We start from the raw sequence: 27,229 nt of genomic DNA, 5'->3' as shown, positions 1-27,229 counted from the left end.
ATGGACATTTTAAATATTGTCTTTTGTTTATTGTTTGGATAAGTTGGGGTATTATAGTCGTTTACTAAGTTGCATCAGACGGTTCCGGGTGCGATTTAGCGCCCCGGGCTAGACTGTGAGCCTTTTGTGTTTATTTTTGCATTTAAGTTGTGTTTAATTTTTTTGTGTTTATGCGTTTGCGTTTTCGTTTGTGGTTTTTTCTTTTGCATTTATGTTTGCATTGTGTTTGTGTTTGTTTTTTCTTTTGTGTTTGCGTTTTGCGTTTGTGTTTTTTGTTTATGCTTGTTTGCGTTTGCTTTGGGTTTGTAGTGTGATTGTGTTTTCTTTTGTTTTTGTGTTTTCTTTTGTGTTTGTGTTATGTTTGCGTTGTGTTTGTGTTTAGTTTTGTTATATTCCCAAGTTGGTACGTTTAAAAAAGATTCACCGTGGTGGAGCACGGGTTTGCAGCTAGTTTGTACATATTGAGAGAACATTTTTTTTATTGATCAAGAGCTACGGAATACCATTTTGTTTTGGGGGAGGTAGACTTTCTTCGCCCCCCCCCCCCTTTGGTTGATGAGTTATTTTTGTTTTTGTTGTGTGACATCACGTGACTAGATCGTATACAGCCACGCCCCCATCGTGGGTGTCTAACCTTACCCAATGTCGGCCCAGATGTATACCCTGGCAAACAAACCCAATGACCGACAACGTCTATTAGATGTACCAACACAAAACTCTTTTCAACTGTGATTCACGCTCGTGATAGATTTTTTTTCCATTTTAAGATCAGGTCATGCGCAATTGAAAAACTCGGTCTAATTAGACAAATACACGAGAACCAAGTTGAAATATCTGCCTCGTCACGGTGGCATGATTTGCACGGCTCTAAGAACTTCGTCCTTACACGCAAAACAAATACTTGACAATATATCCCATTTAAGTTGAAAGAAGGTACAAGTTCTCTCCCCTACCCAGGTGCACTTACAATAACTCTCCCCTACCATTAGCACTTGGGTAAATAGATTTTGTAATTTCTTTTATAAGGAATTAAAAAAAAAAGCGCATACTAGACAGAGTTGAAAAAAACAACGTACGGGTATAAATTATAGGTCGCGGGTCTTTACCCTAGGGTTGAAATTCTAGTTGAGGCGTCTGTAAGTCGGCTGCTGAATATTTGACGTTTCCCTACCGAGTTCAAGTTCGCTACCAACGGTGAGTAGTTGTTTCTCACAGCTAGGTTCTTCGTTTAGAATTAATTCATCACTCACATTGTGCTGATAAAAACATTATAGAGATTTTTTTTTCAATTCTTTGTTTTACATATAACTTAAAATTAAAACAATTATTTTTAAATCAATTGTCAGTAAAATTAAGTGGGGGTGTCATCTTCCCTAAACTTTCTCGAATATTCTAATATAACACTACGGGGGATGGCAACTCGGAATGAAGGCGTGATTATTAAGCAATTTTCAAATACTTAAATGTGAAAAAATAGAATGGAATCTCAAAGAAAAAAGAATTGCGCAACAGCAAAGCTTTGCGTATAAATGTTCGAAAAATTTTATTAAAAAAACTTGATTAATTTTCAAAAAGTTAATTAATCATTTAATTTAGTAAAATGTTTTGTCACAATACATTTTCTTCGAGTCTTGACCTACGTGAAAAGTTTAAAACCACTCGGTCCGTTAGAAGCGTTAGAAATTTTGTTCGAAATTTTGTTCGAAATTTTGTTTGAAATTTTGTTCGAAATTTTGTTCGAAATTTTGTTTGAAATTTTCCCACCGTGACGGACGATACACAAAGGAATCAAGTTGAAAATAAATTCGTATTTTGTTTTTTTGAGAAATCGGAAATAGGGCAAAGTACTACTTCCGGTCAACGGAAATTATAGGCTTTTAAAAAAACCTAGACTCTTTTCCACGCTCGATTACCGTAGAATTACACAAAATTTGACATAAAACAGAGAATTAGATTTTTTACATAATATGTAAAAATTTCGTCCATCTATCAGAACTCATCTAACAGTACTCAAGTTATAGGCTTTTGAAAAACCGAAAATTACCGGAAATCGCTGAAAAATTGATACACATTTGATACAATACTTATATATGGAATTTCATCAAATAGCTGTAACCATACTAGTTATCGCGTTCACAGACAGACAGACACACACACACATGGACAAAATTGCAAAAGTAAACATTGTTTTAAATTTAGCTATTCGAAAAAACCACCTAAAATACTACTCACGCATGTGTTTCAGTGTACTCACCATGAAGGGTGTGATTATATTGACGTGTACGTTTGATCACCATGAATGTTGTGATTATATTGACGTGTGTGTTTCAGTGTACTCACCCTGAATGTTGTGATTATATTGACGTGTGTGTTTCAGTGTACTCACCATGAAGCTGCTGTTTGTCTTGCTGGTGATCCCGATGGTTTTGGCCGGGGATTTCGCCAAGATGTGGTCTGAGATGGAGGAGAAACTCAAGAGTAAGGGGTGGGGGGAGGAGGACAAGAAGGATCTGGGTAACAAGTTTGGCCAAGGGGACGATCAAGACAAGAAGTGGGGAGACAAAGAGGTTAAAGGTTGGGGGGATCAGGACGATGAAAAGAAAGGATGGGGGGAGCAGGACGATGAAAAGAAAGGATGGGGGGATCAGGACGATGAAAAAAAAGGATGGGGGGAGAAGGACGATGAAAAGAAAGGATGGGGTGGTGATAAGCATAAAAGACGGGGAGGCAAAAGACACAGAGGTGGTGAAGATGATGATGAGAAAAAACACAGACGTAGCGAAGATGATAATGATAAAGACTCCAGCGAAGATGACGTAAGTCAATTTAAAAACTAAGAATTTTTTTAGAGAAGTAGCGAATGAGGAGCATATATTTTGTTTACAAGGCCACAACATTATAATAAATATAGCAAGGGAAAACTGATATAATCTATCTATCTATATACTACTAAAAGTCAACTTTGTTTACATGTTTGAATATTTATTTGTTTGCCTGATCGAAAATTGTGATATGTTCGACTCTATCTGGAAAGCTGTAAAATGGTATGCAGGTAGAGAATAATTTTTTAATGCAGACAGACTGTTGATCACAAATTTATTTAAAGACGTTAATTAATTTATTGATTTATTCCTACGCAGAATAACCCATTTTTTTTTAAAATGTTAAAACCTTGACTAAACTTTGTGGGAATAGTGACGTCACAGGTTTTTGTTTACTCTTTAGTACAATAAAATGGCGGCGTCTATTGAAGAAAATTGTGTTCCCATTCAAAAGTTTAACGCGTTCTAAATCTAATTTTCTGTCGGTCATAACTTTAACAATACGTCCGTTTGCTGTATTTATTACGTTCCAACACTTATATCAATTTTCAACTGTCTTTTTCATTTAGTTTTACGATAAATTTCTCTAGATCTAAAGATCAGCTATCGAAGGAAATTTATGAATCTAGCCTAGATCTAGATCTAGCCTAGATGTAGGTCACTAGATTCAATGTAAATTCTACATCTAGAATCTATTTCAGGCCTTAATTATTTTATATAAATCTTTGTTTGGCTTATTTAAGATAAAATTTAATTTGAAAGTTAGTACTACTAGACTTATTTTTAGATCTAGATCTAGAATCTATACGCGTAAATCAAGTTGCATAAGGAGACACATAGTATAGTATAAAAATTCACTTGTGACGTCACGAGTAAATAGCTAAAATGGTAGCGTAGTCAGCTCTCATGCAGGAGGCACGGGTTCTAGACCAATATGTCAGTGAAATTTTTTTTTTCAATTTTTTTTTTAGATGTGAATGATAACGTTGCCTATCTGAACTTGGCAAGATACAGGGCAGGTGAAGTAGAGTTCATCTGTTTCTTTGTCCTAAGCATATGAAAGGATAGTGTGGTCAGATACATGCTCGGCTGGAATTGTTTTTTAAACGATAAAAACATGTTGTCTGAGACTTGGCAGGACACTGGGCAGGTGAAGTAGAGTTGAGTAGGTCACCTGTGACGTCAATTTATGAAGGGATAGTCCGAAATCGGTGTTTTCGGTGTTTTTAAAAGATAAAAAACATATATTTGAATGTGGGGTCTGTTTTTTGTGACGATAAGTGACACTGCAGTAGCGTACCGAGGAGGGGGGGGGGGGGACGGTAGGGGAGGGGAGGCGGGGGTGGGGAGGGGAGGCGGGGGGTGGGGAGGGGAGGCGGGGGGTGGGGAGGGGAGGGGAGGCGGGGGGGGGGGGAAGGGGGGGTGGGGAGGTGGAGGGGGGAAGGGGGGGGGGACATATGTTGGGGCGCCAAAATGGTTTGGAAAAATAAATTGATAGGTTGAGGGGGGTTCAAATCGAAAGTTTGAGTGGGGGGGGGGGTGCACATCAAAAGTTTGAGGGAGGGGGGGGGGGGTTCAAATCGAAAACTTTGTCCCCGGGCGCCGGGAAGGATCGCTATGCCTCTGAGTGACAGACGTGATGTTTTTTGATGGATGACCCCCGAAACCCACAGTTATCCAACGGATGACGGGTATTCTAGTTCTATATAATAGTTTCGCTGTCTCTCTATCTATCTATCTATCTATCTATCTGTCTGACAAGAACGCTCTAGAGAAAACACAAGGAATTTAAAAACCTGCACAGTAATTCGAAAAACGAAATATGACGTCGACACATTTAGCGTAGAGTAGAACATAATCTCAAACCAGAGAGTGCACACAGTAATGTAATGACGTCATTGAAACATTGAAAAAAAGAAATGTTGTCTAATCTAAATGGTTTGCGTGAAGAGTTTCTTGCATAGAATTATTCGAGTAGGGGCGAAGCCCCACCCCCCGCGTAAGAACGTCTGAGCCCCCCCCCCCCCCCTCCCCAACTCAAAAGAAATTTCCTCATCGATACTCTATAATAAAATTACCGCCTAATTAATGTGTCTAATCTAAAAAGTGGTTTTCTCGCAATTTCTTTAATGCAATTCTTCGCGTAGTGGCTAAGCGCGACACCAGTGTTTCTTTCAGACTTTTTCCTCCCCGGAGAGGGGTGGGGGTACTTGAAATTTTCGGGGGCGGGGGTAGAATTTTCGGGGAGGGGGCGGACACTGGAAAAAGTATATAATTATATTTCGTTGAATGGGACGGTAGACATGTTTTTTAGAGGGGGGTGGGGGGGGGGGTGGGGTGGGGGGGGGGGGTAGGGGGGTGAGTGGGGGGGGGTGGTTTTAATTTAGACTTTTTCCTCCCCGGAGAGTGGTGGGGGTACTTGAAATTTTCGGGGGTGGGGGTAGAATTTTCGGGGAGGGGGCGGACACTGGAAAAAGTATATAATTATATTTCGTTGAATGGGACGGTATACATGTTTTTCGGGGGGTGGGGGGTGTGTGGGGGGGGGGGGTGGGGGTGGTGTGTGGGGGGTGTGGGGTGTGGGGGTGTGGGGGTGTGTGGGGGGGGGGCTGGGGTGGTTTTAGTTTAGAGAAAAGAGACAGCACTATCAGCCTAGCGCCCGTTGTACCCTTCCTCAACGGGCCATTTTTCTCGTGTCATTAGAATAACAGTATAGACGATGTGAGGAAGTGTTGAAAAAACTTCAGATGTTGGGTCAGAAACTGGATAACTGTCTATTTTAGTCTATTTAACTTAAATTAGAGAATGGGGTGTGGGTTGTGAAATATTGAGAACCATTTCCACAGAAACCCACCCCATACGAACAGTTCAAGTCATGGCTTCAGGGACAAGAGAAGCGAGACAGTTCTCATGAGGAATTTAAAGACTACATGAGGAGGAACTTCTACAAGTTTAAAGAGTACCTTAAGGAAAAGGTGGGTGAATAATACCATAGCCCTAACTCGCTGTTCTTTGGGTACAGTTTAGCTAAAACTTGCGGAAATAATTCACTTGCCAAAATTTCATACACACATTTTTCCACATAATGAACATTTAATGCATAAACTTTGACCAGAGAACCAAGACTGATGATTTAATACATGAAATGTGTTTAATCCAAAAACTACAGGAACTGAAAGAGGAGGAAGACAAAGCTGCCAAACTTGCCATCTACAAACAGATGGAGAAGGTCCAGTTGAAGAAGATGCTGACGGAGAAACTGTCTGAGGTGACCCACAAGTTCATGGACCAGAAGCTCAACTTCGTGTACTCCATCACAGGCCATCTGCTAGACTTTTGTAGCTGTGACAGCTCAAAGGATGCTCTCCAAAGGTGGGTCTCTAGACTTCTAGTTACAGTTCAAAGGGCCCTCTCCAAAGGTGGGTCTCTAGACTTCTGGTGACAGTTCAAAGGATGCTCTCCAAAGGTGGGTCTCTAGACTTCTGTAGTTGTGACAGCTCAAAGGGCCCTCTCCAAAGGTGGGTCTCTAGACTTCTGGTGACAGCACAAAGGTGGGTCTCTAGACTTCTGGTGACAGCTCAAAGCATGCTCTCCAAAGGTTGGTCTCTAGACTTCTGGTGACAGCTCAAAGGATGCTCTCCAAAGGTGGGTCTCTAGACTTCTGGTGACAGCTCAAAGCATGCTCACCAAAGGTTGGTCTCTAGACTTCTGTAGTTGTGACAGCTCAAAGGGCCCTCTCCAAAGGTGGGTCTCTAGACTTCTGGTGACAGCTCAAAGGATGCTCTCCAAAGGTGGGTCTCTAGACTTCTGGTGACAGCTCAAAGGATGCTCTCCAAAGGTGGGTCTCTAGACTTCTGTAGTTGTGACAGCTCAAAGGGCCCTCTCCAAAGGTGGGTCTCTAGACTTCTGGTGACAGCTCAAATGATGCTCTCCAAAGGTGGGTCTCTAGACTTCTGGTGACAGCTCAAAGGATGCTCTCCAAAGGTGGGTCTCTAGACTTCTGGTGACAGCTCAAAGCATGCTCTCCAAAGGTGGGTCTCTAGACTTCTGGTGACAGCTCAAAGGTGGGTCTCTAGACTTCTGGTGACAGCTCAAAGCATGCTCTCCTAAGGTGGGTCTCTAGGCTTCTGGTGACAGCTCAAAGGATGCTCTCCAAAGGTGGGTCTCTAGACTTCTGGTGACAGTTCAAAGGATGCTCTCCAAAGGTTGGTCTCTAGACTTCTGTAGTTGTGACAGCTCAAAGCATGCTCTCCAAAGGTGGGTCTCTAGACTTCTGGTGACAGCTCAAAGGATGCTCTCCAAAGGTGGGTCTCTAGACTTCTGGTGACAACGCAAAGGATGCTCTCCAAAGGTGGGTCTCTAGACTTCTGGTGACAGCTCAAAGGGCCCTCTCCAAAGGTGGGTCTCTAGACTTCTGGTGACAGCTCAAAGGATGCTCTCCAAAGGTGGGTCTCTAGACTTCTGGTGACAGCTCAAAGGGCCCTCTCCAAAGGTGGGTCTCTAGACTTCTGGTGACAGCTCAAAGCATGCTCTCCAAAAGTGGGTCTCTAGACTTCTGGTGACAGCTCAAAGCATGCTCTCCAAAAGTGGGTCTCTAGACTTCTGGTGACAGCTCAAAGCATGCTCTTCAAAGGTGGGTCTCTAGACTTCTGGTTACAGCACAAAGGATGCTCTCCAAAGGTGGGTCTCTAGACTTCTGGGGACAGCTCAAAGGATGCTCTCCAAAGGTGGGTCTCTAGACTTCTGGCACAGTTCTAAGTGGGTCTCTAGACTTGTGGCACAGTTTTAGTGGGTCCCTAGACTTTTGGCACAGTTCTAAGTGGGTCTCTAGACCTCTGTACCGGATGAGGCTCTACAGACGTTCTCCAAAAATAGGTCCGTTAATAGTGGGTTAACGAAGATTGAGGGTGATTTGAAACTGACCAGAACCAAAGAGTATACAGGTTACTAGAATTTAGATTTCATTTTCATTTTTTTAACATTAAAACCTGTAATGCTCCTAAAAGGTTAAAGTTGCAAAAGCAAAAAGTTTTATTGAATCTTGTGCCTATTTGTTCGCCAGAGTCCATGACGGAACTTTTGGCAGCCCAAACATAACACTCGATGACAACCAGTACAGATCTGCAGACGACTCCTTCATCAACGAAGACTTCTCCAACCTGTTGGTCAACTCAAGCATGGTAGCTTTCATGAAGGACCCAACCAAGAAACTGGTAACATATCCAGCTTCCTCTTGTATGCTGGGGAAATTAATCAACATTACATTTTTTTTTTTAAATTTGACCCCTAAACCCCCACTCTCAATTGTACTGTTTTAAAGCTATTCACAAGCAAGAACTACACCCCAACAGATTATGCCTAGCTAGCCCACAAATTTCTTTTCTCTACCAACACCAGTTAACCCTTTATGCCTTACCCCTACCAACTATCACATCACCATGCTCTCTGAGCAACAAAACAACACTGTCTTGACTTTATCCCCACGTAAATTCTAAGCCAACCACTCTACCATTCCAACTGCCACACCTTTCGTAATGCCCACCCACTTGTACTCACCAGGAGAGGATCAGGTGGTTCAACGACCTTGACCATCAAGACCAATTCAAGTTCGTCCTGCATGAGTACATCACCGTGATGTGCAGCTCAGCCAAATATTTGACCAGCATGCTCAAGGAAGCGGAACCTGAACTCATCAAGTACAGAAGGGCTCACCGTATGATGTAGTCTGGGAGTCTTTCGGTGCATCTAACCTTATCAGGTACATGTTTTCGTGTGATACACAATCATACACCACACATCATACACTACACACAACATATTACAAACAATACACCACACACATCATATCAACATTTGTTACCCACACATAAACCCCACACATAACGCCCGCATATTTTCCACACAAATAATACAAATAGCACATCTATTGTGAACTCAGTTTTGTAGACAAAATGCAAAATTTCTAGCTAAAAATTTAACCTTGTTTCTTTCTATCCACAGAAACTTCAACTTTTTTGCCCAATCTTTTTGTGCTCAAGTTATAACATTAAGCTGATGCTAATCTTTGGGAAGTCTAAAATTATTTGAAACTGCTAAAAATGTATTCCGTACACATGTTTTGTTTAAAAATTGATTAATAAATTGATAAAAATATTAATCTTGGCTCGTTTATATTGTTGTATCCCCACTTTTTGTATAAAAAATTTTAAGTTTGGAAAATGTGATGAGGACATGATAAATAAAATAATTTTTTTTCCTTAAATTACATTTTTCAAATAGAATATAAAAAAAAAGAATAGCCCACCAAATGAACGCAAACAACGTGTGTATAATAGAGCAGGAAATTAGTACTTTACTAGACTTACCCGGTCATCCCTTGGATAACTGTGGGTTTCGGGGCTCATCCATAAAAAAACATCACGTCTGTCACTTATCGTCACAAAAAACCAGACCCCACATTCAAAAAGATATCTATAAATAAAAAAGATAACTTTCTTGGACAGATTGTAGAGCTAGAGAAATTTATTGTAAAACTAAATGAAAAAGACAGTTGAAAATTTATATAAGTGTTGGAAAGTAATAAAAGCAGCAAACGGACGTATTGTTAAAGTTTTGGCCGACAGAAAATTAGCTTTAGAACGCGTTAAACTTTTAAATGGGCCACAAAGTCTATGATGGAAGCCGCCATCTTATTGTACTAAAAAATAAACAAATCATGTGACGTCACTATTCAGTCAAGGTAAAGCCATTGTTTGAAAAATTTAAAATTAATGTGGTTAATCTACCAATGAATAAATCAATAAATTAATTAACGTCTTTAAATAAAGTTGTGATTAACAGTCTGCCGGAAAACAAAAATTGTTCTCTACCTACATACTATTTTACAGCTCTCCACATAGCGCAGATCCTCTGCAGTAGTCAATCAGACAAAAAAATAAATATTCAAACATGTAAACAAACTTGAGTTTTAGTAGTATATAGATAGATAGATTTAGGAAGCATTGATTAATTTAAAAAAATAATTAAAGATCCAATGAAGTTACATCTTATGTCATTGTGCATCGCTATCGAGTCATGACCTACATAAAATTTTGAAAGAAATCTGTCAGGTAGAAGTAGTCGAAATTATGTTTGATGTGTTCCGTCCACGACAGTCAATATACAGAGAAATCAAGATAAATAAATAATTATGATTTTTTTTTAGATCGGAAATAGCATAAAGTTCCATTCAAATGTGCTTCAATTGGTGGCATGTTGTAATACTTTGTTGAAAAAGTTGACATCACAATTTAGCAGAAAGAGTTTCTGGGTACGTGTGGATGTAACGAGTTGAGATGATGCCATTATCTTTAAAAAATATTTTGCCAGTTCAAATAGTTCACTCAGTGTAAAGGTATTTACACAACTTTTACAGAATTTAATTTTAGAGCTGCTGAGAAGTAAAAGTGTTGTTAAAGAGTTGCTGAAAGCTGGCCAGGGTATAGCACATTCTCCGTGGTCAATGACATAGCACTTACCTGCAAATGGCATAGCACATTGATAAAGGTCATTGACATACCACCAACTTAAACAAATGAAAAACGCAGATAACTACATGTCAATAAGATGGCCATAGACAACATCGCAGTAAAGTCAGGCTCATATATTACAACTAGCTGCATACCCGTGCTCTGCTACGGTAAATCTTTTTTAAATGTACCAACGTAGGAACAGAAAAAAACGAAACACAACACAAACACAACACAACACAACCCAAACACAACCCAAGCACTAACGTACACAAAGACAACACAAAGACAACACAACACAAACACAACACAAACTCAACACAAACAAAAACACAACACAACACAAACACAACACAAACATAACACAAACACAACACAAACACAACACAAACACAACACAAACACAATACAAACACAACACAAACACAACACAAACACAACACAAACACAACACAAACACAACACAAACACAACACAACCACAACACAAACAAAACACAAACACAACACAAATACAACCCAAGCACTAACGTACACAAACACAACACAAAGACAACACAACACAAACACAACACAAACTCAACACAAACAAAAACACAACACAACACAAACACAACACAAACACAACACAAACACAACACAAACACAACACAAACACAACACAAACACAACACAAACACAACACAAACACAACACAAACACAACACAAACACAACACAAACACAACACAAACACAACACAAACACAACACAAACACAACACAAACACAACACAAACACAACACAAACACAACACAAACACAACACAAACACAACACAAACACAACACAAACACAACACAAACACAACACAAACACAACACAAACACAACACAAACACAACACAAACACAACACAAACACAACACAAACACAACACAAACACAACACAAACACAACACAAACACAACAAAAACACAACACAACACAAACACAACACAACACAAACACAACACAAACACAACACAAACACAACACAAACACAACACAAACACAACACAAACACAACACAAACACAACACAAACACAACACAAACACAACACAAACACAAACACACACAAACACAACACAAACACAAACACAACACAAACACAACACAAACACAACACAAACACAACACAAACACAACACAAACACAACACAAACACAACACAAACACAACACAAACACAACACAAACACAACACATCACAAACACAACACAACACAACACAACACAACACAAACACAACCCAAGCACTAACGTACACAAACACAACACAAAGACAACTCAACACAAACACAACACAAACACAACACAAACACAACACAAAGACAACACAAAGACAACACAACACAAAGACAACACAAAGACAACACAAAGACAACACAAAGACAACACAAACACAACACAAACACAACACAAACACAACACAAACACAACACAAACACAACACAAACACAACACAAACACAACACAAACACAACACAAACACAACACAAACACAACACAAACACAACACAAACACAACACAACACAAACACAACACAAACACAACACAAACACAACACAAACACAACACAAACACAACACAAACACAACACAAACACAACACAAACACAACACAAACACAACACAAACACAACACAAACACAACACAAACACAACACAAACACAAACACAACACAAACACAACACAAACACAAACACAACACAAACACAACACAAACACAACACAAACACAATACAAACACAACACAAACACAACACAAACACAACACAAACAAACACAACACAAACATAAATAAAAACACAAACACAATACAAAAACAAATATAATACAAACACTACACACACAAACACAACACAAACACAAATAAAAACACAAACACAAATAAAAGCACAAACACAAAAGACAAGATAAACACAACACAAACACAAAAGAAAACACTAACACAATGTCAAAAAAACAATGGATGTCCGTAAATTTTGCATTCACATTTTGTTTATTAGCTTGAGTTGAATTTATTTTTAAATTACCTCCCTTGGAAAATTACAAAACAGTTTAATTAATTAGTTTTTGTCGACCCTATTATTATTAAAATGTATTGGGGACCATCCTCCCCAATCCTCAGCCCCCCAAAAGATACCCAAAATGACAGTTACATCTATTGGCGATGATACACTCGTGTAGATTTATGCATGCTTCATATAAAAACATAAAATGCCACATACACAAATGGTATTTATATTGATTTGCAACTGAATACGCCCATTAAAACATTATAACTGCCCACGCTTTTATTTATAGTGATATAAATAGTAGTGCATTAATATATTTAAAGAAAGTAATTTTTTATATTTAAAGTAACCGCAGATTTATTATATTTTTAATTTTTTTTTTATATTTAATAAAAAATTGTATTATTTTCTTCTTTTTAGTGCATTTATAAAAGCTTGTAATTAAAAAAGTAAAGTATTTATGAACGTTTTTATGTATTTATTATTCTAGAAATCTAAAAGAAAATGATTTTTGACATTGATCCTTTTAATATGTTTTAGCAATGTGCATGTATTTAATATTTTCTTTACGTCATGCGAAAGAGTAAAAACAGTGGCAACTATAAAATACATTTAAGTCGTTATATAAATAAACCTTACTCTATTACTTATAATAAGACACTGCGGTGCAAGTAAAAAGCACGACATGTGAAGTGTTTATTTTATGGTTCCAAAATCTATAGCGATGATGGACTGACACATTACCTAGCCGCTTATATTATAATTACTTTCCTCCCACCCAATAACGTATTACATATCAACTTATTATGCTTGTCCGATTGACAAAGATTTCAGCCTGCTTTTCTTTCTTGATTTGCTGTCATAAACTTTGTCCATCCAAGAACAAACTACAATGTAGCAGGGGGGGGGGGGGTTAACATGGTCTTGATGAACGTGACAGAGTCAGTGAGGGATATGTAAAATGTAAAATAATACAGCAGAGTAGCCTCACACATTACATTGGGGACAGTTACATGTACAGTGGATGGTTCGTCTCATGGGTCTGATCAACATACAGTGGATGTTTCTTCTCATGGGTCTGATCAACATACAGTGGATGGTTCGTCTCATGGGTCTGATCAACATACAGTGGATGGTTCGTCTCATGGGTCTTATCAACATACAGTGGATGGTTCGTCTCATGGGTCTGATCAACATACAGTGGATGTTTCGTCTCATGGGTCTGATCAACATACAGTGGATGGTTCGTCTCATGGGTCTGATCAACATACAGTGGATGTTTCGTCTCATGAGTCTGATCAACATACAGTGGATGTTTCGTCTCATGAGTCTGATCAACATACAGTGGATGGTTCGTCTCATGGGTCTGATCAACATACAGTGGATGTTTCGTCTCATGGGTCTGATCAACATACAGTGGATGTTTCGTCTCATGAGTCTGATCAACATACAGTGGATGTTTCGTCTCATGAGTCTGATCAACATACAGTGGATGGTTCGTCTCATGGGTCTGATCAACATACAGTGGATGTTTCGTCTCATGGGTCTGATCAACATACAGTGGATGTTTCGTCTCATGAGTCTGATCAACATACAGTGGATGTTTCGTCTCATGAGTCTGATCAACATACAGTGGATGTTTCGTCTCATGGGTCTGATCAACATACAGTGGATGTTTCTTCTCATGGGTCTGATCAACATACAGTGGATGGTTCGTCTCATGGGTCTGATCAACATACAGTGGATGTTTCGTCTCATGGGTCTGATCAACATACAGTGGATGTTTCGTCTCATGGGTCTGATCAACATACAGTGGATGGTTCGTCTCATGGGTCTGATCAACATACAGTGGATGGTTCGTCTCATGGGTCTGATCAACATACAGTGGATGTTTCGTCTCATGGGTCTGATCAACATACAGTGGATGTTTCGTCTCATGAGTCTGATCAACATACAGTGGATGTTTCGTCTCATGAGTCTGATCAACATACAGTGGATGTTTCGTCTCATGAGTCTGATCAACATACAGTGGATGTTTCGTCTCATGAGTCTGATCAACATACAGTGGATGGTTCGTCTCATGGGTCTGATCAACATGTATGTGGCGGAGTCAATTTTGGATTAAGGTCACCTCGAAAACGTTTAGCTCAAGGACATAAGACACGACATTTAGACTAAGGGACATACACGGGGGTGCTAGTGGGGGGTATGTGGTGGGGGTCGGGCGTGGTGGAGTTAGATGAAAAACATTTTTTCTTTCTGCACTCCGGTACCCTAGCACTAAATCGTGTCGTTTTAAATTTCTAAGTCCACACACGAATGGGAGTGGTATTATACCAATACACCCACTCATACCCACACCTCGCCCCACCCCCACCCCACCCCACCCCACCTTTAAGAACTTAAGCTCCTGCGTGACTCTGTAATTTGAGTTTAACAATTTGAAACCAGTTCACCACCTGACCTGCCTTCTATAAATAGACATCACACGTGCACTTGCACAAAACGACGATCCGTCCGATTGTTACATTTATTGACCTAGATATGACTAATACATTTAATTCAACTTACAGACATTAGGTCAAACTGAATAGAAAAAAACCCAAAGTGGGTCCAATGTTAAACAAATAAAATAATTTGAAGTGCGGTGTCATGATGTTTCGCAACGTACAGCGTGAGAATGTGCCGGTCTACCCCCCCCCCCCCCCCCCTTCGCCCTCGTGCTGACACAATTCTGTTAGAACGTACCCAAAGTATGCAGGGGATATTCTTCGACCCTTAATGGCGTTGTGCCCCACCCCCTCCCCACAAACTCTCGGCCTACTGGGTGATCCACCCGCTCCCATAAAGTGAGTTATGCCCCTTGCCCATTAGTTCCTTCTGTCAACACCATCGTCGAGATTTCTAATATTTAACAAGAGCAGGAACGAACAGCAAACACACTCAGATATAAGTCTAAGGCGTTCTCTACCGTCATCTTCAGATTGATTTACCTGGGTACATCTGAGCTTCTGTCCTGCAAGCTAAACAAGTGGTAGGTCTTCATTTTTTTTATTCTACAGTCACTGCACCAGAGAATACATTCGTTGTGGTACTTAATGGATTGGGGGGAAATAAACATTTTTACCATTATGAAATACATATACATTGTTAACGAGAAATAGTTAGAACATATCAAAAATTTCATGAATTTTTTAAATTTGCTATTTCAAACTTTTAATTTTTTGCTTGTTCTTGTAATATAACATGTCGAGTTTAAAATGTGATAGGCTTTACCCTCCTAGAGGTTGTGATTTTATTGACACGTGTGTGTTTGTTCTCACCATGAAGGTTGTGATTATATTGACGCGTGTGTTTAAGTGTACTCACCATGAAGGTTGTGATTATATTGACGCGTGTGTTTCAGTGTACTCACCATGAAGGTTGTGATTATATTGACGTGTGTGTTTCAGTGTACTCACCATGAAGGTTGTGATTATATTGACGTGTGTGTTTGATCACCATGAAGGTTGTGATTATATTGACGTGTGTGTTTCAGTGTACTCACCATGAAGGTTGTGATTATATTGACGTGTGTGTTTCAGTGTACTCACCATAAGGTTGTGATTATATTGACGTGTGTGTTTCAGTGTACTCACCATAAGGTTGTGATTATATTGACGTGTGTGTTTCAGTGTACTCACCATGAAGCTGCTGTTTGTCTTGCTGGTGATCCCGATGGTTTTGGCCGGGGATTTCGCCAAGATGTGGTCTGAGATGGAGGAGAAACTTAAGAGTAAGGGGTGGGGGGAGGAGGATGCAAAAGATGGGGGTGACTTGTTTGCAGGCGAGCAGGACAACAGCTGGGGTGAGAAGCAGGGTCAAGGTTGGGGTGAGCAGGAGGTCAAAGGTTGGGGCAAGCAAGAAGACGACTCTGATGACAGTGATGTGAGTCAAAAACTTCTAACTTTGTTATTCAATAGAGATTCTATGCTTTAACATTACTTTAGGGATGGAATCCAATTTTAAATTGTTCTGAACTATTTTTTTAATGCGACTGAATTTCGCAAGAAAACAAATTTAATATAGGAAATTTTTTTCATTAAACTTCAGATATTTTCATTTATGATTTCTAAAATTAAAGATTTCTGAAATATGATGTTAAGTGTTTATTTAACACTATAAAATTGTGTTTGCTAACTGTGGTGGTGTGGTCTGTGTCTCAGCATACAGCCGCCTTTGAACAGTTCAAATCCTGGCTCCAAGAACAAGACAAGCAGGACGACACCAAGGAGGAATTCAGAGACTACATGAGGAGGAACGTGCTCAAATTCAAAGAATACATCAAGGCCAAGGTAGGTGGAGCCATTGAACAACTCAACGTCGGACATGGCAATAATATCTGGATGGTGAAACTCAGAAATCTTGATTGCTGATTAAATAGAAAAATGAATTAAATGGACTGTTTAATAAATCCGGTTAGCTTGTAAAACCGAACATACAAGAGATGGCGTATGTTAAAACATGTATAATATTTAGCTCTAAGTTTTTGCCCCTAACTACAATTTAAATCATTAGCCCTAATTGTATGTTCCTAAATACAGTTTAAATCATTAGTCCTTACTACAATTTAAATCATTAGTCCTAACTACAATTTAAATCATTAGCCCGAATTTTATGCCCCTAACCTCATTACAAGGCGATTTCCCATATTAGATGCCCTAAACCACAATGTAGACCATTAACCCTTTATTTCCCGCTCCTAATGTTTGTCTCTCCGTGCAGGAGATGAGGGAAACTGAAGAGAGGGAGGCCAAGATGGCCATGTACAAACAGCTGGAGCGGGCCAACATGATGAAGATGTTGAAAGACAAACTGGTCACCGTCACTCACGAGTTCTTGGATCAGAAGCTCGAGTTCATGCACTCCATCCTCGGTCACTTTCTGGACTTCTGCAAGTTTGACTTCTCAATGGACATGCTCAAAAGGTGGGTCAAAGGTTAAATGGTGAGTCAAAGGTTTAAATGATGGGTCAAAGGTTTAAATGATGGGTCAAAGGTTTCAATGATGGGTCAAAGGTTTCAATGATGGGTCAAAGGTTTCAATGATGGGTCAAAGGTTTAAATGGTGGCTCTAAAACTAAATAGTAGGTCTAACACTAAAACTAAGATAACATTTTGGATGTAATTAGGAAAGATGTTGACTTGAATATTTAAAAATGATCTGAAATTGAAGTATGATCCTGAAACTAAAACCTTTGGACTAGAAATTGAAATATCTGTAACAAATGTTAATCGTAACTTTCCAGCGTTTGAGCCAGAGACACTAAAAGATGTCCTATCCAGTCCATGGTTCTCTCTCGTTATCCTACCCCAGCCACATTCAAATAACTTAAGCAAATACATTTTGTCAACACAGACAACTGATTCAATATTGAAACAGCGAATATTATACATTTAATTTAAGCTCTAAAAAAGCTGCTGTAAATCTTAGACCCAAATTGTAGCAACTCAAAATATCTTTTATTCTAGCTCTATCACAAGCCATTTAACAGTTAACACATAAGCCAGCTCTTGATTTATAGCAGCATCCTATTATTATTATTAATTTTACACGATAAATTGCCAGAATTAATAAATAGGATCTTTGACCAATCACTCACTCTTTGAACTTTCACCTTTTGTCTTTATCGCAATCTACACTCATAAAGTTGACCATATTCTCAGCAGCCTGCGAATTTCTTTTGAAGACCAAGAGATTTCTCAAGACACAGAACGAATCATTTTCTAGTTCTTGAAACGATTTTTCAGACATAGACAAAAGATTTTAAACATCTAAAAAATTTATTTCCGATATTAAATGCCTGTTTTCTGGAAGAGATTTTTCAGAAACAGAAAGAAAATTTGTAACTATTTTAAAGAGCATTTCCTGACATAGAACGAATGTTTGACAGGGTGTATGTTGGAAGCTACGGCAACCCGGACGTCAAAGAAGACACGACCCAGTACGCCTCATTTGAGTATCTGAACTTCATGGGAAACTACTCAGATATCTTCACGACCCTGAACTCTAGTTTCCCGATCAACCGCACAGAGACCTTGCGTGAGGAGGTGAGATGGTGTTCCTCAATTGCTACTTATGACAAGATACGTGTATATATATATATATATATATATATATATATATATATATATATATATATATATATATATATATATATATATATATATATATATATATATATATATATATAAGCTTATACTCCGCTACGGTAATGGTAATGGTGCAATGCCTTCACGGATGTCAGCCCAGGTACCCCCGTGGTGTTTGGTGAACCGCCACCGACGTGTTTCCCCCAGCTCTCCGCGCGTTGGGAGTGTCGTCCCCCCCCCCCCCCCTGCGCCCCATACATTACCACCTTCTCCAGCTTTAAAAACAAAGACAAAGTTGCAATACCAATGACGGAAGAAAGTAATGACACACTACCTGGCGGCTTATGTATAGGACACAAATTCACAAGACTAGATATCCCAGGACAGAATAGCCCAAGAACTAACTACCTCAGACAAAACACCTTTATATCTATGTGACGTGATCTTTTCACCGAACCTACCAATTCCCAGGTGCAATGGTTCGCTGAACTGGATCAAGGTGAGCAGTTCAAGTTTGTCCTAGATGAGTACATCAACATCTTGTGCGCCTCAGCCAAATTCGTGACCGGTGTCCTGTATGAAGCTGAACCAGAGCTCGTGAGCTACAGGAGGAGTCAACAGAAGTAGTCTGGGGTCATTCGGTGCATCTGGCCGGTAGTAGGTAAAGCTGTTACACAATTTAATTAATTTGTGTATCAACGACTTAGTCTAGTGGTAAACACTTGATGGTATCAATGTATTCTCGAAATTACATTGTTACATTGGATGTCTCACGGTGTCACCACGATTAAATAAGCGCTTGTTTTATTTTATGGATCTTTTTCCCATTTTATCAGGAATTTAAAAGTAGAGTTTCTGTGGTGTAGGCAACATTTAATAAAATCTTAAGGCCACTTCAATTTAACGGCTACAATTTTTGTTTCTTTAATCACTCACTTACTTCAGGAAGTTTCTTTAGTTACTTCCTTACTTCAGGAAGTTTCTTTAGTTACTTCCTTACTTCAGGAAGTTTCTTTAGTTACTTCCTTACTTCAGGAAGTTTCTTTAGTTACTTCCTTACTTCAGGAAGTTTCTTTAGTTACTTCCTTACTTAAGGAAGTTTCTTTAGTTACTTCATCACTTCCGGAAGTTTCTTTGGTTACTCGCCTACCTCATGTCAAATATTTTGATGTTTAGTGTGACGTGTGAACGCCCACCCTCTAAGTCCACTAAAATCCAGTTCTATAAATCCCTTCTCTTCGAGTATAACTCTATGCCACAAATCACTCGGACAAATTAACTCATAAATAAAGCAATACTAAGAGAAAAATTAGTGATGATTGTTATCTTAAAAAATAAAAGGCTTTTTGGTTTATAGCCTACATCAAATGTTGCGTGTGTACCACACCAGTTCTTTATATCTGTAATGTATTTTTGTTTTGCTAGACTATTTTTTGTTTTCCACAGGAAGCACAAAAAAACTTTTTGGATATTTTTTTAGGCTGACAGAAAAATGATGAAAGTTTATTGCCATTGAAATCTTCATGATTTATTTTTATTAATTTTGTACATGTTCTTTTATCAACATCGAATAAAATGAAAAGTATTAAACTGATGGTCTTTCTAAATCACACATTCAAATATTTAAGTGAGAAATATTTAAACTGTTGGTCTTTCTAAATCACACATTCAAATACTAAAGTGAGAAGTATTAAACTGTTGGTCTTTCTAAATCACACATTCAAATACTAAAGTGAGAAGTATTAAACTGTTGGTCTTTCTAAATCACACATTCAAATATTTAAGTGAGAAGTATTAAACTGTTGGTCTTTCTAAATCACACATTCAAATACTAAAGTGAATTAAACTGTTGGTCTTTTAAAATCACACATTCAAATACTTTTGTGTGTGTGTGTTTGTGTGTCTCCTGAACAGATCGGTGTGTTCAGTTAGAGAAAGAGAGGGAGAGCGAGGGAGGGAGAGAGAGAGGCAGTGGGAGAGAAATGGAGGGAGAGTTAGGGAGGAAGATAAAGCAAACGAAGATAGTGTGTGAACCTATTCAGATATATCACCTTTAGGTATCTGGTTTTGTAAACATCGTTTAAAAAATGTATTCGGGTATTTTCTGAAAAAAAGTGTTGGTCTAAAAAATAAATGGTTGGCTTACATTTTATCAAAGGGTTGGCAAGGATTTAAGCAGTAGCTAACTTCTAACCATTGAAAAGTGTTAGTCTAAACAATAAATGGTTGGCTTACATTTTACCAAAGGGTTGGCAAGGATTTAAGCAGTAGTTAACTTCTAACTGGTTTTATCATGTTCGTTTACCTATTGCTACCAGTAGTACATCGCGTTAAATCCTACTTAACACAGGGGTGGGGTGGGGGGTAATTTGAGATCGAGAATTATTCAACCGCTTTTTTTGGTCACCTGCGAGAAAGCAAACATTATACGCCAAGATCTACTGCTCAGATATTAACATAATTGGGATCTAGAAAGTTCCAGGAGAAAAGACACGTAGAGCATAATGTTTGCCTTGTGGGCGGTGCTGTGGATTCTTCTAGTTTGCCTAGAGTGTACCTCGAGTCTGTCCCTACAAACTTTTAGACGTATCACACATACACACTGTTGAAGATGTAGTGCATTAGCGGTCAGTGACCTCCCCCTCCCCCACATCATCCCCATGACAGACTGGGTGTACGTCGTGTGTGTATGGGGGAGGGTGGGGGGACGAAGTGAGGGCGTCATAGTTTGGTAGAACTGGGTGTTTTACCTTTCCTTTAGCCTAGTGTAACGGTTTCAAAGCCGAGAGTTCGCCTTAGGTCCTGCAGCTAATGAGGGCCACATAATTAGCTGGACTTCATTAGCCGACATCCCCTCACTTCGACCCCGTTAGCCTGAACTCCAGTTTGTGTGGTGAAAATGTCAAGTAGTAAAAACACGAAACTTCAAGCTCTCAATTTTGGAACGACGGACAGAAACACACATCTTTCAACACAATCTTACTCTTCCTATTTTTACTTGTAATAAAATTTAGTCAAATGTCGTGAGTACACAAGTGTGTACAATGGTGTGTACAAAAATGTGCACCGTGTTGGAAGGGTCAAGGCAGAATAACACACGCATGTTTTGCTGTGTTATTATTGGCTGCTTACATTTCTGATGACAACTTTCTTAAAATAAAATATTTCTTGAAAATAATAAATGTGAAATAGTTGTATTTTCAAGTATAGTCTTTAGATGATATTGATAATTCTCACAAACAATGCAAGATCTATGATTGGTCGTTGTACAACATTTGCTGGTTTTCTTCAATCAACTCAATGTATATCTTGAAGAATGAAAGATCTATGGTTGGCCGTTAGTCCACTTTCGCTGGTTTTCCTCAATCCACGCAATGTATCGCGAGACTTTGGTGTAGAGACCATACGACGTGCCGCACTCTACAGGCCCACTGGACACGATACCGTACGAGTAGAAACGTCCATCAAACTCCTGGCACACCAGCGGTCCACCCGAGTCACCCTGGGGACAGGACCAACTGAGATGTTATCTCATTATCTCACATCATGTTATCTCATTATCTCACATCATGTTATCTCACTATCTCATCTCACATATTATCCCATTATCGCATATCAAATATTATCTCATTATTTTACCTCACACGTTATCTCATTCTATCAACATATAACAAGTTAACAGCTATAAATGTCTAGGTTTGATTATAGATCACAACCTCACCTCGTCCGATCACATTCATCTTCTAAAAATGTCCCTATTAAGACAACTTTTCAACTAGAAAAATAACAGTTTTTGTTTACTATAGAAGCTGTTTGGTTTTTTATGAAGCTTGTATGCAATCTAGGTTGGATTATGCTTCTCTAGTGTGGAGCGGCGGCTTTGTAACAAAACAGCGTCCTCTACAGTCATTACAAAAAAGAGCCATCAAACTGGTTACTGGCTTGTCTAGTAGTCTGGATTCTTTTATTTCAGCTAATATACTTCCATTAAATAAAAAAATAAAATATACTAAAGCAAATTTTTTTTATATAAAATATTTCCCGAAACAGCACCCCTCTAAATTATCAGACCTATTTTCTTTAAACATAAATTATCGTCGTCTTAATTTACCGATCCTGTAAACAACTTTGGAAATATAGCTTCGCCTAATCTGGTTCTTCATAATAAAATAAAACTATCTATATCTGAAAATATTTTCGAAACTAAAGTAAAACAAAAATTATTTAATGACCTCCTTAACTGACTCAATACAACATTTCTCATTCATCTATTATATTCTCATTCTATCGCAATAGGTATTATACCAATGTAATCTTATTTCTTCATTCCAAATCTTTGGATGCTATGTTACTGCTATGTATTTACTACCCCATTGTTTTTTTAAATTAAAATACTGTTATTATATTTTTATAAACGGCCAATGTGAAAAAAGGCCATCGTGCCTACTGTTGTTACCGTTATTGAATAAATTAAAACAGAATAAATTAAAATTGAATAAATTAAAATTGAATAAATTAAAATTGAATAAATTAAAATTGAATATTATACCAAGGATTATATACACAAAATTGAATGAACAAAATATGTGAAAAATAAAGTCACCCCACAAGAATCAATACCCTCTGCGCCTGCGCAAAAGTTGTTTCCGGTGTAAAATTTTCCCTGAGCGGCTTTACAGACATCATCAGACACGACAGGGATGTCAACCCACTTCAGGATGTTTTGTCTCGGTCCTGAACCTGTGGGGGGGGGGGGGCAGACACCACAGACAAAACACCACAGACAAGACACCATAGACAAGACACCACAGACAAGACACCATAGACAAGACACCACAGACAAGACACCGCAGACAAGACACCACAGACAAGACACCACAGACAAGACACCACAGACAAGACACCATAGACAAGACACCACAGACAAGACACCGCAGACAAGACACCACAGACAAGACACCACAGACAAGACACCACAGACAAGACACCACAGACAAGACACCACAGACAGAAACCAAAGACAAGACACCACAGACAAGACACCACAGACAAGACACCACAGACAAGACACCACAGACACGACACCACAGACAAGACACCACACACAGAACACAGGAGACAGACAAACGAACAGACAGAAAGAACTCCGTTTTAGCACACGTGATGTGATGAGAAAAAGGTAATGTGATGTGATTGTAATAGGGTTAAAGTGAAGGTTATACTGTGGTAATGTGATGTGGTTATAATAGGGTTAAAGTGAAGCCTGTATTGTGGTAATGTAAGAAGGTTAAGTTCTGGTTAAAGCTAAGGCTAAACTGTTAGCCGCTGGAGCCGATGACGTACTGGAGTTTCGCCCCCAGCCAACAACCCGGCAGTCTGATGCCATCTGTGGAGTTTTAGAACCGTCCACAAGACACACGGGTTTGTGGCACCAATCAAATTCAATGGGGCGTGTCAAGGTCACCAGGGCGATGTCATTATCTGAAGGAAAAAATGTGGACAAATTAATTTGTTGGGGGATTAGTTTTATCTACTGGATATTTTTTATTTTAAGTTTTTATTAGACCCTGTGGTAAACGAAATACAATTTTTATTACTAACATTACCAATAGCCATGTTGACCTACATTACCAATAGCCGTATTGACATACATTACCTATAGCCGTGCTGACCTACATTACCTATAGCCATGGGGCTGTAGCCGTGGTGAGTGACCACTGAGGCGACCAATCGCGTGACAGAGCCAGCAAGACCAGTGTCCATGTTCATGACGGAAGTTCCGCTGTGGACGGTCAGGTCAGATGGTGAGGTCAAGGTCAGCTGATGAGTCCTGCAGGTAAGGAAACAAATCTAGAGCTTGTGGCCACTACATTACATCCTACCACAATAGACGCACATTTGCTACAGGTAGCCTGAAGACATACTACCACAGGTAGCCTTTATACATCCTGCCACAGGTAGCCTGTAGATGTACTGCTACATTGACTATACACTAGACGTAGTGCAACAGGTAGCCTGTAGATGTAGAGCTACATTGGCTACCACCTAGACATAATGCCCAAGGTAGCCTTAATGCCCTGGTGCCCTACCTGTCATCACCGAATACCACTTTACCTGGCGCCCTACCTGTCATCACCGAATACCACTTTACCTGGCGCCCTACCTGTCATCACCGAATGCCACTTTACCTGGCGCCCTACCTGTCATCACCGAATGCCACTTTACCTGGCGCCCTACCTGTCATCAAATGCCACTTTACCTGAGCCCTACCTGTCATCACTGAATGCCACTTTACCTGAGCCCTACCTGTCATCACTGAATGCCACTTTACCTGAGCCCTACCTGTCATCACTGAATGCCACTTTACCTGGAGCCCTACCTGTCATCAAATGCCACTTTACCTGGCGCCCTACGTGTCATCAAATGCCACTTTACCTGGAGCCCTACCCTGTAGGCCACTTTACCTGGAGCCCTACCTGTCATCAAATGCCACTTTACCTGGAGCCCTACCCTGAATGCCACTTTACCTGGAGCCCTACCCTGAATGCCACTTTACCTGGAGCCCTACCTGTCATCAAATGCCACTTTACCTGGCGCCCTACCTGTCATCACCGAATGCCACTTTACCTGGCGCCCTACCTGTCATCAAATGCCACTTTACCTGAGCCCTACCTGTCATCACTGAATGCCACTTTACCTGAGCCCTACCTGTCATCACTGAATGCCACTTTACCTGGAGCCCTACCTGTCATCAAATGCCACTTTACCTGGCGCCCTACGTGTCATCAAATGCCACTTTACCTGGAGCCCTACCTGTCATCAAATGCCACTTTACCTGGAGCCCTACCCTGTAGGCCACTTTACCTGGAGCCCTACCTGTCATCAAATGCCACTTTACCTGGAGCCCTACCCTGAATGCCACTTTACCTGGAGCCCTACCCTGAATGCCACTTTACCTGGAGCCCTACCTGTCATCAAATTCCACTTTACCTGGAGCCCTACCTGTCATCAAATGCCACTTTACCTGGAGCCCTACCCTGAATGCCACTTTACCTGGAGCCCTACCCTGAATGCCACTTTACCTGGCGCCCTACGTGTCATCAAATGCCACTTTACCTGGAGCCCTACCTGTCATCAAATGCCACTTTACCTGGAGCCCTACCCTGAATGCCACTTTACCTGGAGCCCTACCCTGAATGCCACTTTACCTGGAGCCCTACCCTGAATGCCACTTTACCTGGAGCCCTACCTGTCATCAAATGCCACTTTACGTGGAGCCCTACCTGTCATCACTGAAGGCCACACAGTGTGCTGCTGTGAGGATGTGGATGTGGTCGATGATGGCGCCACCACATGTGGTGTTGTGAGACCTGTCGTACAGCAGCACCATCCAGGGGTACTCACACTCTGAGCTGCTGGAACCGCCAACTATTCTCAAACTGTTGAAGATGCCACACTCAGCTGAGATGTAGTGAGGAAAAAAAATCCCATTGTTTAAAGAGATTCGGCAGTCATAGGCTGTACAGACAGAGTTTCTTCCAGGCATCGCTTCGGGGGGGGGGGGGGGGGGCTCCACCCACTTGCCTTCCCGAAAAAAGTCTACCGCCCCCCCCCCCTCTCCCGAACGAGATGGATTTTATATAGTAAACATACACTTTTACTAGTGTCCGCCCCCCCCCCCCCCCGAAAATTTCATTTCAAGTGATTCCCCCCCCCCCGGAGAAAAAAGTCTGGAAGAAACACTGTGTACAGACTTTCTTCCAGGCATCTGCTTCTGTTCGGTGGGGGGGGGGGCTCCGGCCCCCCGAAGAAAGTATACCGCTCCCCGCGAACGAAATGGAATTTATATAGCAAATATATACTTTTACTAGTGTCCGCCTCCCCCCCCCCGGAAAATGTTGACCGCCCCCCCGAAAATATCAAGTGCCCACACCCCCCCCCCCCCTCCGGAGAAAAAAGTCTGGAAGAAACACTGAGGCTTTTGTAAGTTTAGAGGCTGAAAGTTTAATAGAAATATAATCCCATTTTGTAAAGAGATTTGACAACCATATAAATGGTACTCCGGGCTATGCTGAAAGTGTAATAGAATTAGAGTGCCATTTTGTAAAGAGATTAAATTGCCACAGAACTGCACTACAAACGATCAAAGCAATCTGAAATCTTTTAATGTTTACTCTACATGCCGGCTCAATGGCATAATGTTGTTTGCGTTTTAAGTAAAACTGACATTAGTCTATTCAATGATGACATGTCTATGGTCTGTTGAAGCTAACTAGGTTGACGGCTGTGTGGTAGCTGGACTATCGACACACCTGTTGGAATTAAACCTAACTCACCTTCTTGTACGGCAGCCAGACCAGCTACAAGTCTCACGGCTAGAACAGCTCCTACGGCTGCTAACAGCTGCATGTCAGCTCTCACAGCGGGTCTAACTGTAGGTCTTACAGTGTGTTGGTCTGTAGGTCTCACAGTAGCTCTCACAGCAGGTCTCACTGTACGTCTTACAGCCTGTTGGTCTGTAGGTCTCACAGCAAGTCTCACTCTGTGTCTTACAGTGTGTTGGTCTGTAGGTATCACAGTAGGTCTCACTGTAGGTCTCACAGCAGGTCTCACTGTAGGTCTCACAGTCTACAGCCCACAGGACTTCTGTGTAGTCCGCAACATTTAGCACATTACACAATAGTTTCTTTTTCTTATTTTCTTTGATCTTTCCCCGCCTACAACAATTTAG

The 27,229-nt window shown here is 40.1% G+C and overlaps 3 protein-coding genes and 1 long non-coding RNA gene across 4 annotated transcripts; 3 read left to right on the top strand and 1 right to left on the bottom strand.

Annotated features, from left to right (window-relative positions):
* The first annotated feature begins 1,042 nt into the window (after positions 1–1,042).
* Positions 1,043–8,574, top strand: LOC131942937 (uncharacterized). Its single transcript, XM_059302905.1, has 6 exons — positions 1,043–1,194; positions 2,378–2,816; positions 5,669–5,797; positions 5,992–6,194; positions 7,885–8,035; positions 8,382–8,574. Exons 2-6 carry the CDS (start codon positions 2,388–2,390, stop codon positions 8,544–8,546), a joined length of 1,077 nt encoding a protein of 358 aa, XP_059158888.1. The 5' UTR covers positions 1,043–1,194; positions 2,378–2,387; the 3' UTR covers positions 8,547–8,574.
* A 6,622-nt stretch (positions 8,575–15,196) lies between these two features.
* LOC131942928 (uncharacterized) lies at positions 15,197–16,165 on the top strand. The gene is made up of 2 exons (XR_009386827.1): positions 15,197–15,401; positions 16,042–16,165. It is a non-coding gene; the product is annotated as an uncharacterized LOC131942928 (long non-coding RNA).
* Positions 16,166–16,172: 7 nt separating this feature from the next.
* On the top strand, positions 16,173–20,103 carry LOC131942935 (uncharacterized). The gene is made up of 6 exons (XM_059302904.1): positions 16,173–16,256; positions 16,573–16,701; positions 17,132–17,334; positions 18,300–18,456; positions 18,970–19,159; positions 19,945–20,103. The coding sequence occupies exons 1-5, from the start codon at positions 16,173–16,175 to the stop codon at positions 19,123–19,125; spliced, it is 729 nt and encodes a 242-aa protein (XP_059158887.1). The 3' UTR covers positions 19,126–19,159; positions 19,945–20,103.
* Positions 20,104–21,823: 1,720 nt separating this feature from the next.
* Positions 21,824–26,907, bottom strand: LOC131942934 (transmembrane protease serine 6). Its single transcript, XM_059302903.1, has 6 exons — positions 26,835–26,907; positions 25,782–25,959; positions 24,180–24,328; positions 23,842–23,979; positions 23,180–23,238; positions 21,824–22,000 (listed from the first exon to the last, which is right to left on the bottom strand). Exons 1-6 carry the CDS (start codon positions 26,905–26,907, stop codon positions 21,824–21,826), a joined length of 774 nt encoding a protein of 257 aa, XP_059158886.1.
* Between the last annotated feature and the right edge of the window lie 322 nt (positions 26,908–27,229).

The sequence above is a fragment of the Physella acuta genome, unplaced genomic scaffold (assembly GCF_028476545.2).
Source record: "Physella acuta isolate Inbredline_101_S28 unplaced genomic scaffold, ASM2847654v3 ptg000434l, whole genome shotgun sequence".
NCBI lineage: Eukaryota > Metazoa > Mollusca > Gastropoda > Physidae > Physella > Physella acuta.
This window is presented reverse-complemented; position numbering and strand designations above follow the sequence as displayed.